At 33.5% G+C, this 20,260-nt stretch overlaps 1 protein-coding gene across 11 annotated transcripts in view; it reads right to left on the bottom strand.

Annotated features, from left to right (window-relative positions):
• Positions 1 to 20,260, bottom strand: part of LOC136038539 (extended synaptotagmin-2-like) — a 210,858-nt gene that overhangs the window by 122,179 nt on the left and 68,419 nt on the right. For all 11 annotated transcript variants that reach the window (XM_065721656.1, XM_065721652.1, XM_065721659.1 and 8 more), the window contains 3 exons: positions 18,804 to 18,845; positions 7,168 to 7,308; positions 1,874 to 1,950 (listed from right to left, as the gene is read on the bottom strand). In XM_065721656.1, the coding sequence (XP_065577728.1) occupies positions 1,874 to 1,950; positions 7,168 to 7,308; positions 18,804 to 18,845 (260 nt within the window). The remainder of the gene's footprint in view (positions 1 to 1,873; positions 1,951 to 7,167; positions 7,309 to 18,803; positions 18,846 to 20,260) is intronic.

Genomic DNA, 20,260 nt, shown 5'->3' with positions numbered 1-20,260 from the left:
CTCAAGCGTCAAATGAATATTTCAACCCTATATCCAAGGCCCCTTATGTATTCTTATATTTTTATTATCTTATATATCTATATATATATATATATATATATATATATATATATATATATATATATATATATATATATATATATATATATACATATATATATATATATATATATATATATATATATATATATATATATATATATATATATATATATATATATATATATATATATATTGTCTGTGCGACAAGCTTGAAAGCTTACCGTATTTGGTATTAATAATATATATATATATGTATATATATATATATATATATATATATATATATATATATATATATATATATATATATATATATATATATATATATATATATATATATATATATATATATATATATATATATATATATATATATATAACGCCTTAGGTTATTAATGGCTTTTATATAAAAGAAAAAGAAACAATAGAATTCCCCAGTCCAACAAAATCATGGCAATAATCAAAGTTCTGTTCAGATTTAAGTTCTAGAACGGGAACTTCTAGAGCGAGATTTTTATAGCAGAGAATTCAAAATGAAGAAGTGAAGTAAGAGCCATGTGATTGCTTACTAACATACTTAAATCCTGTCCATCCTCATGGGATATATGGCTCACAGCATATATTGAGGCCGATCAAGTTTATAGAGCATGAGCCAGTGTTCGATTGTACAAATCTATCTAGAGAAGGCTTTATAAACTATAGGTCATGATCCCAAATTGGGGGGCGTAGCAAAACTCTGGGGTCACGAGAGATTTAAATGTCAAATATTTAAATACACGACTGTATAACATCTAGATCTGCAATTGTGCTGAGCTACACTCACACACCTACACACAAACATAGCTTTGAGTAGACGCACACAGTCCTGCAGACAGACAATGATTTAATAACACTGACTGTAATATGCAGTATTGATACTCTTCTTACTGTAGAAACATTGGCTGATTTCCCGCCAGACTGACTTATTTTGATGGAGACTGGCGGGAAAATTTTTGGATATAGCTGCCATCTTAAATCTCAGCTAATTTTTCTGTGGTCTGGCTATTTTTTCGCACGAACTGCTTGAAGAAATTATTTTCTCCGACAATCATCTACCAGTCTTCTTTGTAGTCGTCCCCCATCTAGCGCTCCTTCGCGCATTATTTTCAGGAAGTTGCTGGGAGCCATTCTTCGGCATGCCCGAGCCAATGTAGTTGGTGCCGTATGAGAATATTCAGGAGCAAGACATAAGAACTTAACTGTCTCCGCAACTCGATTTGTTATATATTCGGTGTGACTGCATTTTAAGATGCCTGATGAGATGGCTAATTTTTCTGTGGTCTGGCTTATTTTTTTGCATGAACGGCTTGAAGAAATTATTTTCTACGACAATCATCTACCACAGTCTTCTTTGTAGTCGTCCCCGATCTAGCGCTCCTTCGCGCATTATTTTTCGGAAGTTATTAGGAACCATTCTTTGGCATGCCCGAACCACTGTAGTTGGTGCCGTATGACGTTATTCAGGAGCAAGACGTAAGAACTTAACTGTCTCCGCAACTCGATTTGTTAAATATTCGGTGTGACTGCATTTTAAGATGCCGAAAAAGTACAGCATTTCGAATACGCGAAAGTTGCGCTCATTTTCTGACTCAAGCACCCAAGAGCGATTAAAGCATTAAGTCTAAACCAAGAGCATTAGCCTATCGTTTATACCAATTAAAATGATTGCAAAAAGGAAAGATATTACTCCCCTGGGGTTCACCCTCCCAGAGTTACATAAAAAATACAAAGTAGATCTAAATATAATCTTTACTTTCCAGGAAAAAAGGGTTAGATTTTTAGTGTCACTCACCAGAGGTCCATATCCATTATAATTTCATTTCTTGAAACATTTCTATCATATACTTTCACTCCACCAATGCGCAGAGGCTGGAAGAAATATAAAATTTAATGGCCTATTTTAAAACTATTATATATGTTAAACTTCATGGAGAAGTGCTAAATTTCTAGTTTTTCGGCAAAAATGAACTGTGACGTCCAAAACAAAGAGATATGATATTTCCATAATTCTTCGTCACTAAGAGTAGTAAAGGGTTCAATATCAACTATACACTTCATATGAGCGGATCCCTAGATGAAAAAATTTTTATCTTCTAATGAGCTAAAAAGTTAAAACACAATATTATTTTTTAAAGAGTCTCATTTCTTAAGACTAAAAGGGAAAGCATGGGCGGTCTGGTTGGAGAAAGCCGTTCTTTACTGGCTGTAAAATATGTTTTGACTGCTCTTTCCGTTTTTAGCCATTGACGAATTCTATTTTTCGTTTTCGGACTTTCCAGGTGGAACGTGGAACTAAAATCCAAGAACGTGACATGACTTCATGCTGTGTTTCCTAAAATCGGTAAAGGCTAAGATGAGCGGTTAACAGATGTAGTGACTGAAGAGGGGGCAGCTTTACATTCTCTACTAAATTAAACACTTCCAAAGAATTAAACACTAAACAACACACTCTCAATTTAGTGTTCATTTTCATTCTGTCATTAGGACTTATTAGTCATTTTGTTAGGACTTATTAGTCCTATTTTTTTCTTTTTCTTTTTTTTTAAGATAAAGGTCTGTCACTCAATAGGAGCAAATTAGGAAGGATGTTTCCGTGGAAATTCCCAAATTTATTACACTAGTCAATAGATTATATGCTCAAGTGATGCTCAACTAAGGTTGCAAACTCAACTTTTTTTCTGAATATTTGTATGCCAAGCTTTTCCAAGCCAAGCAAAAATCTATCTTCCCCTTCCCCTTCAAATCTATCGTACCCTTAACCGTTAACTTTTGCTTAAGCTGGAACAGACCAAAGATGTCGGTATAGAAAGTGCTTGAAATAATTACGCCAGTAACCAAAATTCTATTCTGGAGAGGGTTCGACTTATTTTGCAAGGGAATTCAGCGACTACCAGTGTATATATTTAGGCATAAAATGTAAATGATTAATTTAATTTGATGATGTTTAGCCTCTGCAGTGAGCTAGTATATGAGTTAGTGTTTATGAGCCTATATTATACTATATTCTTATCATACTATGTATGTTACGGTAGCCTATATGAGCCAGTATGTGTTACTAGGCTGTTTTAGCATCAGTAGCACCAGTACTCTAGATAATCTTGAACAACTCGTATTTGGAGGTTCCTAGTTAAATAAATCATCATAAATTATATAATTTATGCATTTATTTTTAGATGATTTTGAGGTAGTTATTTGAAATTTTAATATTGGAAAAGGTCCCACTGCCACCACAAGAAACGAGATAAAATTGATTTCCTCATAAGTTGAGGTAGAAAAATAAACGTTTAGCACTCCAAGACAGAAGATTCTCGATAGTGTATGGTATGCTAGTTCTGGAGCTACTTGGTTCTTTTACATGTGTATTTCATATTCATATATTTTGGGGTTGATACCTAGCAAGGGGATACCACAGGGAATTTATGGTAGGCACGCCACTTGCCTGGGTAGGGAATTTAAAGTGCCGAAACCCTATAGGCAATTGTTTGTCTTTTTTATTGTTTTTAATATTTGGTAAATAATAATAATGATAATAATTTATTTCTTACCCACTTACAAAAAGGGAAAAAGTGGAGTACAAGGAGAAAAATAAAGAACTACAAATAACACAAATACAAGAAAAAAAATAACAATTTAGCAAAAGAGGCGGATAAGATGAGTGTTAGGACCAAGACAGATTGGCGCTTCATCAATTAAATTTGAACTTAGTTTTTCCACTGAAAGAACAATATCCGTTGCCTGATATTTACTAATTAACCTTCGGTTCCGAAATGATCGTGGTAAATAAAGTAGGAACTTTAAATACCGATAGTAATCCGTCTTGACCCTCTTTACGTCACCTTTATTCGAAAGCATAAAAAAAACAGCACAAAATAACACAGAATGGTCGCAGAAACTTGAGTACAGCTTTGTAAGTGCTTGTCGCCGGAAATGTCCACGGTTTCCAACAATTTTAGAATAGCCCAGTTTAAGCTTAAATTGAATATCCCGAATCATCTGAAAACGAAAAGAACTTAAAGAATTGCAAACAGAAATCCCAAGCCATCGAAAAGAAGTAACTTGTTGTATGGAAAAAGAAATGCAATCCAAAGGATGTGACGAACTAGCCCCATTAAATATAAGAAATTTACATTTATCTACATTTAGCAATAATCCAATTCTTGCAAATGCATTAGCAACGGATCGGACAGAACGCGCTAAACCGGCCTCAGTTCGGCTAATAAGAAGAAAGTCGTCAGCATAAGCTAAGTATGATATGTCTGTGAATCCTGTAAAACAAGAACTACGTATACCAGACAAAACATTTTCAATAGAAGCATTAAAGATATGAGGAGAGAGAACTCCTCCCTCTCTCACTCCACACTTGACTGGTATATGTCCGAAAAAATCACCATTTCCTGACATTAATCTTAAATCAGAATTTGAATACCAAAACTTCAAAACCAAAATCACAGGCGCATTCACACCAAGCTGACTAAGAGCATACCAAGCCTGAGCATGGCAAACACTATCGAATACTCTAGATATATCAAGGGTGCAACAATAAAGACTATAACTATTCCGAGTGGCTTCCTTAATGAGCTGCAATAAAACACGATGAGCATGTTGACAGCTTAGACCTGACCGGAAGCCGAACTGGTTAGTCTCAAAATTAACAAATTCATCGATATGTGGGAGTAGAACATACTCAAATAATTTACTTAGAGTACAGGCGACGGTAATTGGCCTGTACGAATTACGCGAATTTAGATCTTTTCCTCTCTTTAATATAGAAGCAACACTTCCACATTAAATTGAATCAGGAACAATAGACCTTGAAAGGCACATCTGAAATAATAACTGAAGAAACGACAGAATTTCAGCTTTTTCCCGACAGATGGTACACGACATTTTGGCACATTTTCCAACGATAGATGGTACATTTTCCATCAAGGTCACAAGATTTTGACTACAACCGTCGAAGAGATTTCACAATATTAGCTTTATCAACAGGCATAACATGTCTTTGGCTCAAACTATTAGGAAGAGCCCTCGCCATTAAAGCAGTAAAACGGTTATGAACATCATAATTAATAGCGGAAAAGATGCGCGTATAATGTCTAATCCACGACAATCTTGGAAGAATATCACTAGAAGAAGATTCTTCGAGTTTCGGCACATACAGAACATTTTGATACTGTTTACCATTTGTCGGAAATTCAGCGCCCGAAAACCGAACTGCACGAAGATGACGCTTATAAACTGATTTTGTTCTCTGCTTGATGCTTTAAACTTGACCACTTGAAGGTCTACCGCAAGCAATCCACATTTTCAACCAAAACTTGGTTTGGTTCTTCACTTTCTTAAGTTCCGGATCACACTTCCAAAAGGTCTTACGGGTGTTAAGTCGCACACGAGTCAACGGAACGGCTATTGCTTCAGCTTGTTTAATTGAAGAAACGATATTTCTGCAGGAAGAGTTTAACTTACCATGAGCATCACTGACAAAATAACCAGCACCAAGAAGATGATAAGGCACCGAAATAGTGGATAGCAGAATAGCGAGAGTCGAAAAATAGAGTGACCAATTTGCAGTATCCCAATCACGTTTGCAAATCCATTTTTTAGGCTTAGGAGGAGCACTGAAGCTGATTGTAGAGCTAATAGATAGATCTAAATTAAGAGGGAGATGGTCATAGTCTCTTTCCTCATAATCGACATGAACATCAGAGGTATGAAGAAGGGGCGAACACACACAATGGTCCAAACCAGAAACTGCTCCACTACTACGGATATATGAGAAGTTGCAATCTTTATTTATAGTCCTATGCGCGGCTGGTGGAGCATTTAGTAGGGTCTCAGATCGACTGGATGATATGTGAATGTTGCAATTTAGATCACCGGCAAGAAGCCATGAATACCCAAGAGATTCAATTCCGCTAATTAGACCTTGTAGCTTATCACAACACTTGGCAAAATTGGAGAACGACTGTACCGACTTTTTATCATGCGGCAGGTAAGCATTAATTAGGACAGAGTCACCAAGTCTTACAGCTAGAAAATGCTCAGATGAGTGGTAGCGCACCGGTGATAAATTTGCAAGATTCCGTCTGATATAACACGCAAGGCCACCAGAAGGCCTACCCCGAGTCCGTCTAGCATTGGTACTAAACGCAATGTGATCACGATTCCTTCGTAAAAAGTTCACGCTGCAGGCAGGAAGCAAGTGTTCTTGCAGGAGAAGAACATCAAAACGGCTTTTCCCACAGCAGCTTCTTCCCCTTCGTAATATCAGCCAGCTCAAAAAAGTCAACAGCTGATTTCAAAATAATTACATCTTCTACTCCTCTCTCCAATTTATACTGAAGAAAGTTCAGAACGGGGAAAAAAACTGAACATCCCGAAGGTTCAAGATCGAAGTCTATTTTCCTTGCACATTTGTCAATCCAAACCAGTAATGAAGGAACCTAGGAACAAGGGATGTGTATGGACCCCCTCAACTATTCCCCGCAATTTAGGGGTTGACTTATTTTTTTAAAATGATTGACTTATACTTACTTACGACACGACTGCCTATCCAAGGATTATTCTTTGCGGTTGATTGTGTATGGCTATGCTGTTTGGCCTATGTAATTGGATAGATGAGTAGGGTTAAAGCCTCATTCAAGTACTGATCTATATTAATTACTAAAGTAGGAAAAACGTCTTCCTTTCTCCTTCTGTCTTTCTTTCTTTTTTTTTCTTCTTTTTTTTAGTGTATGTTCAATTCTGTGTTTGTGCTGTTGTATTGGTGATTTCTTTTTTTATTATATATATATATATATATATATATATATATATATATATATATATATATATATATATATATATATATATATATATATATATATACATATATATATATATATATATATATATATATATATATATATATTATATATATATATTATATATATATATATACATATATATATATATATATATATATATATATATATATATATATATATATATATAAACATATATGTTTATATGTATATATATATACCTATAAAACATATGTAATATAAATATATTTTTGAAATACATAATAATACAGTGTTTCCTTACGATGGATCCAAGTCGGATTTTTTCAAAACGGAATCCGGTGAGCTTGTATGCGTTCAACGCTTCACGAACAGATGGCTCAATTGACTCTTCGACAATTTTTTCGATGAATTTGGAGACATTGGGCCATACAGACTTCAAAATCTAAAAAAGATATTTTATCAAATCAAAATTTAACAATATTGCATGCACGGGCGTATCAACATTAATATAGCGGACACTAATTATATCAAGAACTTTTTTTTTCATGTTTTTTGTATTTTTTATATTTACCTTTCATATTTTTATTTTTTATATTGTTTTTTTACGTTTTATTTTTATTTTCATAGCTTGTTCCGATTTTAATATATATATATTTTTTTTAATCATGCCCATGAATCGTTGCAAATGCAATGGTAAACGGGATAAAACGTAAAAAGGAGGAAATAAAGAAGAAAATCTATAACACAATACAAACATAATATAAAACAAAATCCCAAAGCGTTTATTGCTTTAAAACAGAACATCATGGTAATTTCATTGGCTTGCAAAAATACGTCACAGACGACAACCAATTAACTTCATTGAACTTCATGATAATGCCATTGGCTTATGAAAATACGTCGCAGACAAAAACCAACGAACTTCAATGAACGTCATGTTAATTGCATTGACTTGCGAAAATTAGTCACAGACGGAAACCAATGAACTTCATGAACTTCATGGTAATTTCATTGGCTTACAAAAGTATGTCACAGACGACAACCAATTAACTTCATTGAACTTCATGATAATGTCATTGGCTTATGAAAATACGTCGCAGACAAAAACCAACGAACTTCAATGAACTTCATGTTAATTGCATTGACTTGCGAAAATTAGTCACAGACGGAAACCAATGAACTTCATGGTAATTTTATTGGCTTACAAAAGTACGTCACAGACGGAAATCAACGAACGTCTAGCCGACGTTCGTTGGCTTTTCTATTTTTTTATTTTCTATTTTACTCTTTGGCCAGACTGTTGTACACCTACACCTTGACAGTTAGGTTTCTTTTTACTTTTGACAGTTAACATAATACATAGGTTTATAGCCGTCCAGCTACCGAGATTCCAGTAGTACTTAACACTTATAGAATATTCGGTTACAGTCTAATGCAAAGAGAACGGAAAACTTATAAGTTGTTTGATGTTCGACAAAGTATCTTAATAAGATACTTATAATTTAACTCTTAAATATACTTATAATTTACTAATATACTAATATACTTATAATTTATTTCTTAATAATTAACGGTTTTTAATAATTAAAAACCGTTAATACCGCTTACAGCACAGCGTCTGGCAAATTCGAAAAGTAGAAAATTCCCTAAAAGGGAAACTAATTGGAATTCAATGGAATACTAATGGGATAGTAACTAGTGTGGATTAATCTACAATTTTGAATTTTTTCCAAAAGTGATATTTGATTGGCATTTCTCATTTCCAAGAATATTTAAATCAAGACCAAGTCTGTATAAAGTACAACGAAGTTGGCTTAGGGAATTTTGGCAGGTTAAGTAGGCTAATTAACTTTGCGCTAATAGTCCTCTTGTGGATAGAATTCTGCTCTTTCTGCCCTGTTCTGCATTTTGAAGTATTAAAAAGAAAAGCAAAAAGAGAAAACAAACGAAAAAACACATGACATCACTTTTTTAGACACAAACAAAGCAAAAACACAACAACCAATAACAAATGCCGACTACTGCTGAAAAAACTTGGGCCACAGGTAGGACGTGACAGACAAATTATATCGGCCGATTTGTAACAGAACCGCTTCTTCAGGGTAGGTATCTCTGAACTGGCACCTAACAGACCTATTGCTTGTCCATGGTGGTAAACGCAGCGAGAACTTCGCATATACGAAATACAGTGAACACAATTTCAGTTTATCCAGTAGCCGTAAAAATACGCCAAAATGGGGCAATTTAAAGATAATGAGGCGAAACCATAGCATTGTACACCTCGGTCAGCAGACGATCGTCAAACTTCCGCTTATTTATCACTATACAGCAATACGTTAAGGAAAATCGCTTCTGAAAATGAGAAAGCGGCGATCGCCAGGTCTCTAGCTTTGACCGTCCAATAGGCCCAGATATGTAATGCCATTTGCGAGCTCAACAATAGAATCACCAAGTGTAACGCTCTGACCAGCATCGAATTTCAAATTAAAAAGCATTACTTCAGACTTTTCAGCATAAACTGACCGTTATGGTCATACTCTTGTTGTAACTTGACAAAATGATCTTCTAGCCCATGCAGAGACCGGCTGAGGTTCAGTGTGTCATCCACATAACAAATCAAAGACAAATCAATACCAAGCAAAACATAATTCATAAGAGATTTAGATTGTGGCTTTAATATATTATTGTATTATATTATATTATTATTTATATTTTATTATTACATTATATTATTGTATTATAAAGTTATATTTTATTCTAAAGTTTACTCATTTTGTTACTCTTTTTTTCGGTCAAATTTCATATGATGAACTTTTTGCTACCTTGAACAGCAATTGAGTGAGGAAAATGGGACTTACCGCAATTAATTCAAGGAGTCTAATTACAGGAACTGATAAATCAAAGAGTCGTAATGATGTCCAGAAGAGGGGTTTTGCAGCTCCTATCTGAATTAGATACATTAATAACAAAATTCTCAATTCATTCGGTGATCATCACACATCAGTGATGTTCATTCTCATGGTACAAGGTCGATGTAAAAGACTTATTCTAATAGCTTGGTTGCATCTAGGTCAGGGTTGTTTCTGGTTTGTAGAAGCGTTAGATGAGGGGATATGTTACATGAGGTGGTTAAAACTAGCTGTGATTGAATTTGAAAAACTGTTAAAATATGAATTAGCTTTTAAGTATGATTTTGATGATATATATATATATATATATATATATATATATATATATATATATATATATATATATATATATATATATATATATATATATATATATATATATATATATATATATATATATATATATATATATATATATATATATATATATATATATATATATATATGATTTTATAATTAGCAGAATAGTAAAAAAAAATTACCGTCTAAGGTGAAAGGAAGATTTCCTTTGTTACAATTTCCATTTAGCTGAAGTGATAAAATACCTAATATCCAGATCAGGTCTCTCACCAAGCGACTACAAATAACCAATGAATTCAGGGTTTACCACTCAACCAATGAATATCCAGATCAGGTCTCTCACCAAGCAACTACAAATAACCAATGAATTTACGCAAAAATGATGGTGATACCGGTGGCGGACAGGGAAGACTTCCGTATATATGGCACTGGACCTCATTAGGCCTCCAGAAGAGGGGTAGATAACAAACCACGATTGGTCGTTCCATAGAAACCAAGGTAAGAGGTCTATGTTTACCCTTTTTTTTAACTAATATTTATAATGAGCCAGCAAAATCGAATTATATTAGAAGCTGCCCCAAAAACTCAATGAATAGAATTTGTCCGAATTTAATAAAAGAAAGATTTTTTTATTGTTGCCTTTAGCTTATAAAAGGGTAACTGGACAGTTATCAAAACTTTCACTCTGACTAAAAGCATATATCACTGAAATTAGAATTAAACCTACACCTTATCAAATCAAATTCCAAAACAAAAATATTATAAATAACAACAGTTAAAATAAGCAATAGAACTTAAACTAAGTGGAAATTGTATAATGAAATGTAATCGATTTTCTGAAAAAACATAAAAATAAAAAGTTAGATTACGTAATGGAAGAAATTATTAAGAAGAGTAAAATTATTGAGACAAAAGGTAAAAGGGCATAATAATAAAAAAAAATAATCCAAAAAATTCATTAGTTTAATGACCATAAATTTACCACAATCAAATTCATGAAACACAAAAAGGGAATTCAATGACAGTAAGTTAAGAACATAAAATTCTACGGTTTTAGCTTTTTAACAAATTTTTTAACGTTTTTTCACGTATGTTTTTATCGTTTTGTAAATTATGTTTGCTGTATATGTGATGTTTTCTGTAGAAGCTTTTGGTGTTATTCAGCAGCAATCCTACGGTTCTAGTAGTTAACGTATTTTTTAACATTTTTTCACGTTATGGTTTTTAAGGTTTTATAACGCATGTTCGCTGTACATGTGATGTTTGCTGTATAAGTTTTTGATATGTTATTCTGTGGCAATCCTACTGTTTTAGCTTTTAACATATTTTTAAAGTTTTTTTCACGTAATATCAATTTTAACGTTTTTTGACGGATGTTCGCTGCATATGTGATGTTTTCTGCATAAGCTTTCGATGTGTTATTCTGCAGCATTCTTACGGCTTTAGCTTTTAACATGTTTTTTACATTTTTTTCACGTTACATCAGTTTTTAATGTTATTTTTAACATGTATTCGCAGTATATGCGATATATACTGAATAAGCCTTTAGTGTTATTCTGCAGTAATCCTACGCTTTTAGTTTTTGAAATATTTTTGAACGTTTTTTCAGGGTATACCAGTTTTAAAGATTTTGTAACGTATGTTCGCTGTTTAGGTGATGTTTGCTGTTTAAGCTTTTGGTGTGTTATTCTTCAGCAATCCTACGGTTTTAGCTATTAACATATTTTTTAACATTTTTTCAAGTTATAGTTCTTAAGATTTTGTAACGCATATTCGCTGTATATGTGATATTTGCTGTATAAGTTTTTGATATATTATTTTACGGCAATCCTAATGCTTTAGCTTTAAACATATTTTTAATGTTTTCTCACGTAATACCAATTTTAAAGTTTTGTAACGTATGTTCGCTGCATATGTGATGTTTTCTGCATAAGCTTTTGTTGTGTTATTCTGCAGCAATCTTACGGCTTTAGCTTTTAACATATTTTTTAACATTTTTTTCACGCTATATCAGTTTTTAATGTTTTTTAACATATATTCGTGGTATATGTGATATATGCTGCACAAGCTTTTAGTGTTATTCTGCAGCAATCAAACGCTTTTAGTTTTTGACATATTTTTGAACGGTTTTTCACGTTATACCAGTTTTAAAGGTTTTGTAACGTAAGTTCGCTGTTTAGGTGATGTTTGCTGTATAAATTTTTGATGCATTATTCTGGAGCTATCCTAAAGTTTTATCTTAATATCGTAAGGCAAAAATTTTTATAAAATTTGATAGTTAAGATTCGGTTTTGCCCATTTAGCGCATTAAATTTTTTAATTTACTTTGCGTTTTTTAGATTGAAGAATACGTCGAAAACGAGCAAAAAGATACGATAATTAGAAAATATTTTGAAAATGATAGTTTTTAATGCTAGTTCTTATAATTCTTTTAGAAAAAGTGGAGTGATTCCATAATTTTGGATCAATAATTTGATGTATCTAAACTAAACGCAATTATAAAAGTAACTTCCAATGCAATTTACAGCTATAAGATTGTCAAAAATAACATATTTCACGGGGAACACTAACCTTAAGAGGTTAAGTTAAGTTACCTTAAGAGGTAACCTTAAGAGCTTTCTGATACACATATTAAAGCAAAGTATTATATTAGTCCCGTTGAATGTACATTGGAGGGGCCCTCATCATCCTCAAACAGTTTGGAAGAAGAGGAAGGTGAGTCTGAAACCGAAATTAGAATATTGGAAGCTACAGTGATGACAGTGGTCAAATATGGTTCTGAAAAACGGATGAAGATTTACTAGATATTTTCCAAATAGTATTTCAAATAGTAGGCTGTAGGAAAAGTGCGGTTTAATCCCCCTTTCCAGGGCTATAATGACAGAAAGGCTGAGATGGATAGGGCATGTTCTATCGATCAAGGATGACAGATTGCCGAAGATTGTCCTTTTTGGCCAGCCGTCCAGGGCTAAGCGAAAAGCAGGTTGTCCGCGGTTCGGGTGGGAGGATGTTGTAAAGAAAGATTTAAGGAAAATGGGAACTTCCCGGGAGGGTGTAAAGAGGGGGGCTTTGAATTGATTAGGATGGAGGAGAAGCGCGGGTAGCTGTACTGGTCTCAGGCGTCTTGGCACTGCGGTGAGTTGTTAGTAGTATAATCATATTAGCCCGTGGTGGCTTTTAGTGTTAAAAATAAATAAAAAAAAAAAACAATTTTTTCAACTAAAAGTCAGGAGCAACATTAAAACATAAAACAAACAGAAATTATTGCGTATATGAGGGATTTCAGCCCCTCGTCAATACCTCGCTCTTTACGCTAAAGTTCAAATTTTGTTCCAATTCTTCAAGAATGACCCTTGAATCACGAAGGGTTTAATTAGAATAAATACCTCTTTCGTAAGTACTAAAAACACTTGAGCGTAAAGAGCGAGGAGGTATTGGCGAAGGGGCGAACCCCCTCGTATACGTAAAATTTTCTGTACGTTTTAAGTTTTAATTTTGCTCCTTACTTTTGGTTGAATGAACTTTTTTTGTATTTAATTCTGATCGTTTTTTAAATAGTGCTGGGAAATCTGGCGCCTCGTTTATGGAAAATTCTCTCCCCCATGAAAAATTACTCCATAGAAAGATCCTCCCTCGCAACCTTCTCCCCCGTCCCTTCCCACTCCCAACAGAAAAATTTTAATGTTTTAAAATTTTAAAATATAGGTAAGTTTTAATGTTGCTCCTTACTTTCAGTTAAAAAAACTTCTTTCTTGTAATATAATTTATCATTGTTTTTTTTTTTTTTTTTAAATAACGCTGGAAAATTTTCTTCCCCTATGATAAATTCCTTCATGGAAAGATCCTCTCAGGTAACCCCGACACCCCTACCACCAGAAAAAATCCCTCCTTTAAACATCATTATACTTCCCAATAACCAAAACTATATGTAAACAATGGGCAAAGTTAGCAACTTGTAGCCCTTGCCCGGGGGACTGTGGGGAATTAAGTAATCCTCAAAGACACAGTTATTAGATTTTTCGAATACACTGAACAAAATGGATATCTCAAAATTTTGATCGGGTGATTTTGGAAAAAATAGCATGGGAGGGGGGCTAGTTAACCTCAAATTTTTTTCGGTCACTTAAAAAGGGAAATAGAACTTGTAATTTCCATTCAAATGAGCCCTTTCGCAATATTTTAGGACCACAGGGTCGGTACAATCGCCTCTGAGAAAAAAAAATAAATACGCATTCATGATCTTTCTTCTGGCAAAAAATACCAAATATTACACTATAGCAGAAAGGAGCGAAAATGTCTACAGTTTGGTTCTCTGATACGCTGAATCTGATCGTTCGATTTTCATTAAGATTCTACGACTTTTAGGGGGTGTTTCCCCCTTTTTCCAAAAATGAGGTAAATATTCTCAAGCTGAAAATCACTGAAAAATGGATATTTTCCCAATTTTTTAAGCAAGTTTGGGTCATTCTCTAAGAAAAAGACAAAACAATGTCATAGTTCTGGCTCAGATTTAACAAATCAAGACAAATGAATTCACTCATCTAAGTATCTCGTCCTTTAAGTACAAGCTATAGCAGCAGTTCGTACGCAAACTTTCAACTAAGAAGGAATTACAATTTGTTGGAAGTACAAATTATAAAACTTTGGCATAGATAGTAGATGCCGTTGCTAGTTTCTTAGCAACTCATTTTTAAAACTACCAGTTATCACAAACAGGAAATTGTTTCATATTAGGATATAATTCAGATATCCTGTTAGCAGGCCCATATCTAAGGGGGATGGCTAATTTGAACCCTCCCCCTCCCGAAATTTTATGCGATTCGTTCGAAAGCAGCAAAATACATATACACATTTGGTATTGTTTTATAAAGTTTATCTTCATACCCCCACTCATCAAACAAAAATACTGGATACGGGCCTGGTTATAAATACTTAAATGTATTAAAAAGGCGTGTGTATATATCTTGTACGGTATCCGGTGACTTCTTGCGTGCTAGGTCCCTGTCATTGAAATTAACTTCTTTGTAATAGAGTTATTAAGGTATTAAGGTAAACGAATATAAAAAAAGGGAACAAAAAATCTTATATATATATATATATATGTATATATATATATATATATATATATATATATATATATATATATATATATATATATATATATATACTAGCTGTTGGGATGGCGCTTCGCGCCACCCCAACACCTAGTTGGTGGGGCGCTTCGCGCCCCCCCAAGCCCCCCCGCGCGCGTAAGTCGTTACGCGCCATATTAGTTACGCGCCATTGTAGTTGTGTCCCTGTGTCCCACCTGTGAATAGAGATAGATATAAATATATGTTTTTAACTACGTAAAACATGCTAATATACAACATTCTTCGCTGTCCCATTGTCTGTGCATATAAATAGATTGTCAGGTTTACTGACTCTTGAACATGCAACATATAATTGTCCATGGGAAAAACAATCCGTATTCAGATCTATACCTCATTATTCTAATGATGTGTCCCTGTGTCCCGGTCGTCATTTACATTCCCTGTGTCCCGGTCGTCATTTGTGTCCCGGTGTCCCAGTTTGTAATTTCTCTTTGAGTGTCCCGGTCGTCATTTATATTCCCTGTGTCCCGGTGTCCCGGTCGTCATTTGTGTCCCGGTGTCCCGGTCTGTAATTTCTATTCGAACAATCCCTGTGTCCCGGTCGTCATTTATATATCCCGCCTGTGCCCCCGGCGTCCCCTCATTTTACAATTAAACATTTTTCCGTGAACAAATGTCTTAAATATCTTGAATGACGTCACCGTCAAAGCAAAAATGACGACAACTAATTTCATGACGTCAGTCAACACAGAAACATGACGTCACCTGATCCACAGACAGACAGACAACTTATTTTTATATATATAGATATATATATAATTATATATATATTTATATATATATATATATATATATATATATATATATATATATATATATATATATATATATATATATATATATATATATATATATATATATATATATAATTATATATATATTTATATATATATATATATATATATATATATATATATATATATATATATATATATATATATATATATATAGTACCGGGAACAAAGCGGCTTCGCCGCCTGGTGCCGGCACTCGGCACGCGGCAGGCTTTAATACATGGACTCTCATTGTCGCTTGTCTTCTAACTGCAGACAATTTGCTGTCTTTTCACATTACATTGTTTTCAAAGATATTTGATTATTAAAGTCCCATTTCTAACAACGATGTCTACTTCAAACTTTTTTATTTCTTTTTTCAGGCTTTAAGGGATTTTTTAAATTCCTTGTTAAAATACATACAAATATTTTTGCAATGACCAGCTGCCAGGCCCCTGCACTTGGCAGACTTCTATATATGGATTCTCATTGTCGCTTGTCTTCAAACCGCAGACAATTTGCTGTCTTTTCTTACTGTAGTCTTTTCAAAGATATTTGGTTATTTTGTTTTATTTTTAAGGTTTTGAAATTGTTGTTGTTAAAACAAACCCTTGTTAAAATATATACAAATATTTTTGCAATCACCAGTTTTTTACTCTTTACGCAATTTAATGTCTTTTCATACTGTTGTCTGTTCAAAGATCTTTGATTACTGAAGCTTGTCCGATTTCTAACATCGATTTGTACCAAGCTTCTAACTTTTGGTTTTCTTTTTTAAAGTTTTTGAATTGTTTTTGAATAATTGCAAATTTTCATTTATTTTTTTTTTTTTTTTGGCCTTCCTACTGACACTATATAACTGACACTAACTCTTTAACATGCAACATACAATTGTCCATGGAAAAACAATTTGTATTCAGATCTATACCTCATGATTCTAATGATTGCCCTTGAGCTTTGTTGATGCTGATTGCTAATCGAACATTCCCTGTGTCCCTGTCGTCATTTATATATCCCCCTGTGCCCCCCGGCGTCCCCGTTGTAGTTGTGTCCCGGTCGTCATTTATATTCCCTGTGTCCCGGTCGTCATTTATATTCCCTGTGTCCCGGTCGTCATTTGTGTCCCGATGTCCCGGTCTGTATATACATCCGTTTTTGAATTGGTATATGATGAAATAAATTTTTGTGTTTTTCCCCTTTTTTTTCTTTTTAGTTTTTTTTTTGGTTTTTACTTTTTTTTTAGTTTTTTTAATTTTTTATCTTTTTTCTTTTTAGTTTTTTTTGGAGTTTTTACCTTTTTAGTTTTTTTATTTTTTTAGTTTTGTTTTTCTCCTTTATTCTTCAGTTTTTTTCCTTTTTTTATATTTTTTTTCTTTTTTTTCTTTTTTTTCTTTTTTAGTTTTTTAGCTTTTTTAGTTTTTTTATTAGTATTTAGTTTTTTTTTCTTTTTAGTTTTTTTTGTAGTTTTTACCTTTTTTTTAGTTTTTTTAGTTTTTTTTTACTTATGTCCTGGTTGTCATTTATACTCCCTGTGTCCCGGTCGTCATTTGTTTCCCGGTGCTTTGTTGATGGTGATTGCTAATCGAACATCCCTTGTGTCCCGGTCGGTTTCTCTTTGAGTGTCCCGGTCGTCATTTATATTCCCTATGTCCCGGTGTCCCGGTGTCCCGGTCGTCATTTGTGTCCCGATGTCCCGGTCTGTAATTTCGTCAGTCGAAAACATGACGTCGGTCGACACACAAACATGACGTCAATCGACACACAGACACACAGACAACTTATTTTTATATACATAGACTAGCTGTAGATATAGACCAACACCTAGTTGGTGGGGGCGCTTTGCGCCCCCCCCCCCCCCCCGCGCGCGTAAGTTGTTACGAGCCATATTAGTTACGCGCCATTGTAGTTGTGTCCCTGTGTCCCACCGGTGAATATAAATAGATATATATATATATAGTTTTAACTACGTAAAACTTGCGAATATACAACATTCTTGGTTGTCCCATTGGCTGTGCATATAAATAGATTGTCAGGTTTCCCGACTCTTGAACATGCAACATATAATTGTCCATGGGAAAAACAATCTGTATTCAGATCTATACCTCATTATTCTAATGATTGCCCCGGCGTCCCCGTTGTAGTTGTTTCCCTGTGTCCCGGTCGTCATATGTGTCCCGGTTTCCCAGTCTGTAATTTCTCTTTGAGTGTCGCGGTCGTCATTTATATTCCCTGTGTCCCGGTGTCCCGGTCGTCATTTTTGTCCCGGTTGTCATTTGTGTTCCGGTGTCCCGGTTTGTAATTTCACTTTGAGTGTCCTGGTCGTCATTTATATTCCTTGTGTCCCGGTCGTCATTTGTGTCCCGGTGCTTTGTTGATGGTGATTGCTAATCGAACATTCCTTGTGTCCCGGTCGCTTTCTCTTTGAGTGTCCCGGTCGTCATTTATATTCCCTATGTCCCGGTGTCCCGGTCGTCATTTGTGTCTCGATGTCCCGGTCTGTAATTTCGTCAGTCGACAAACATGACTTCAGTCGACACAAAAACATGACGTCACTCGACACACAGACACACAGACAACTTATTTATATATATATAGATAGAAGATAGATATATATATATATATATATAGTTTTTCTATATTTTCATTTGTTTAAATTTACAATTTACAAGTTTTTGATTTTACTAAATGAATAAATGAATAGCATTATAGGGAATAAATGTATGTTTTAAATATCATGACAAAAGACATACATATATATAGTACCAACAAAACTAACTTCAAATAAAAGATAAAATATCATACCCTATTAACCCATTCCGCTCTTTCATAGTCAGGAAAGAAAACCTAGAAAAAAGGAAAATTAATAGGTAAAAACTAAAAATCATGTTTTGCAAAAATACAAGACATTTAAAAAAAAATGGAAAGTAAAATAAAAATACTAAAAAAAAATAGATAACAAAAAAGTAGGAAAATACAACTTCATAACCCGATAAACACTAAATTAAAAATTTTACTTTTAGCCAATAAAAGTTTTTTTGTAGTTTTGCAATTATTTGAAAACCTGATGGGAATACACAGCATTAAGTGGTTTTTCACCCTTTTCTTCCTCAAAGCCGATTTTACTTTAAGAAGCAATCGGTCAACTGAGTGAAGAACAAATCCTTACAATTTTTCACAGTCACCTTTCCCCTCGAGAGAAATAAAGACTTTCATACCTAGGCCGGTCTGCGTTTAACTCCCTTTGCCTTCAGACCAATTCAGAACCTTTTCATTTTAACTTTAATGAAGGTATTAACATAGGTATATATATATATATATATATATATATATATATATATATATATATATATATATATATATATATATAATATATACAATAAGTATAATATATATATATATATATATATATATATATATATATATATATATATATATATATATATATATATATATATATATATATATATATATATATATATATATATCATATATATATATATATATATATATATATATATATATATATATATATATATATATTATAATACATCTAAAACACTTTAATTTATTATCATGTCCCTATTCCCTGAAAATTTCCCCTAGCGACCTCCTGATATATCTATTGAACGAAAAAAGAATTATTACGACATTAAACATCGTAAGAAAATATGAATTACACTGAAATAATATTACTGCAAATTCAAAAGAATTTGGTTTTAGTTATAGTTAGTACCAGCTGGGGACTACTTACAGGGACCAATTAGGGACCCAATTAGGGACTGATTTATCCCAATTCGGCCCCAGATGCCGCTTGCTTTCATCATCAGTAAATAAGTCAAATCATCAAAATCACTCAAAGCATCAAATCATCACTCGTGGACTATCATTTTCACAAATCATCATCATGCATCAAAGACTAATCATCGTAAAATCATCACTTTTACATGAGCAAATCCTTAGCAGCATAAGAAGATAATAATTGTCATCAACCATTAAACAAGAGTCCTAATCAAATCAATGGATCAATAATATACTTTTTAACTAAACTGATATTATGAAAGCCAGCATGATGTATCAATCATATTTGATTGCGCCATATTTGGTAGATGGCGCTGTTGCGCTAGCACAGCTGCAGAGCCCATCTACCAAGTTTAGCTTAATAGTGCCCTATATATGTGTATTGGTTCGTCAATGGCGTCACCAGTTAAAGCAGTGGCTATCCTGACAGTTTTCTGTGCCAGCAATATGCAAATCAAGTA

The sequence above is a fragment of the Artemia franciscana genome, chromosome 18 (genome assembly GCF_032884065.1).
Source record: "Artemia franciscana chromosome 18, ASM3288406v1, whole genome shotgun sequence".
Lineage (NCBI taxonomy): Eukaryota > Metazoa > Arthropoda > Branchiopoda > Anostraca > Artemiidae > Artemia > Artemia franciscana.
The sequence above is the reverse complement of the archived record's forward strand: the minus strand, read 5'-3'. Positions and strand labels throughout refer to the sequence as shown.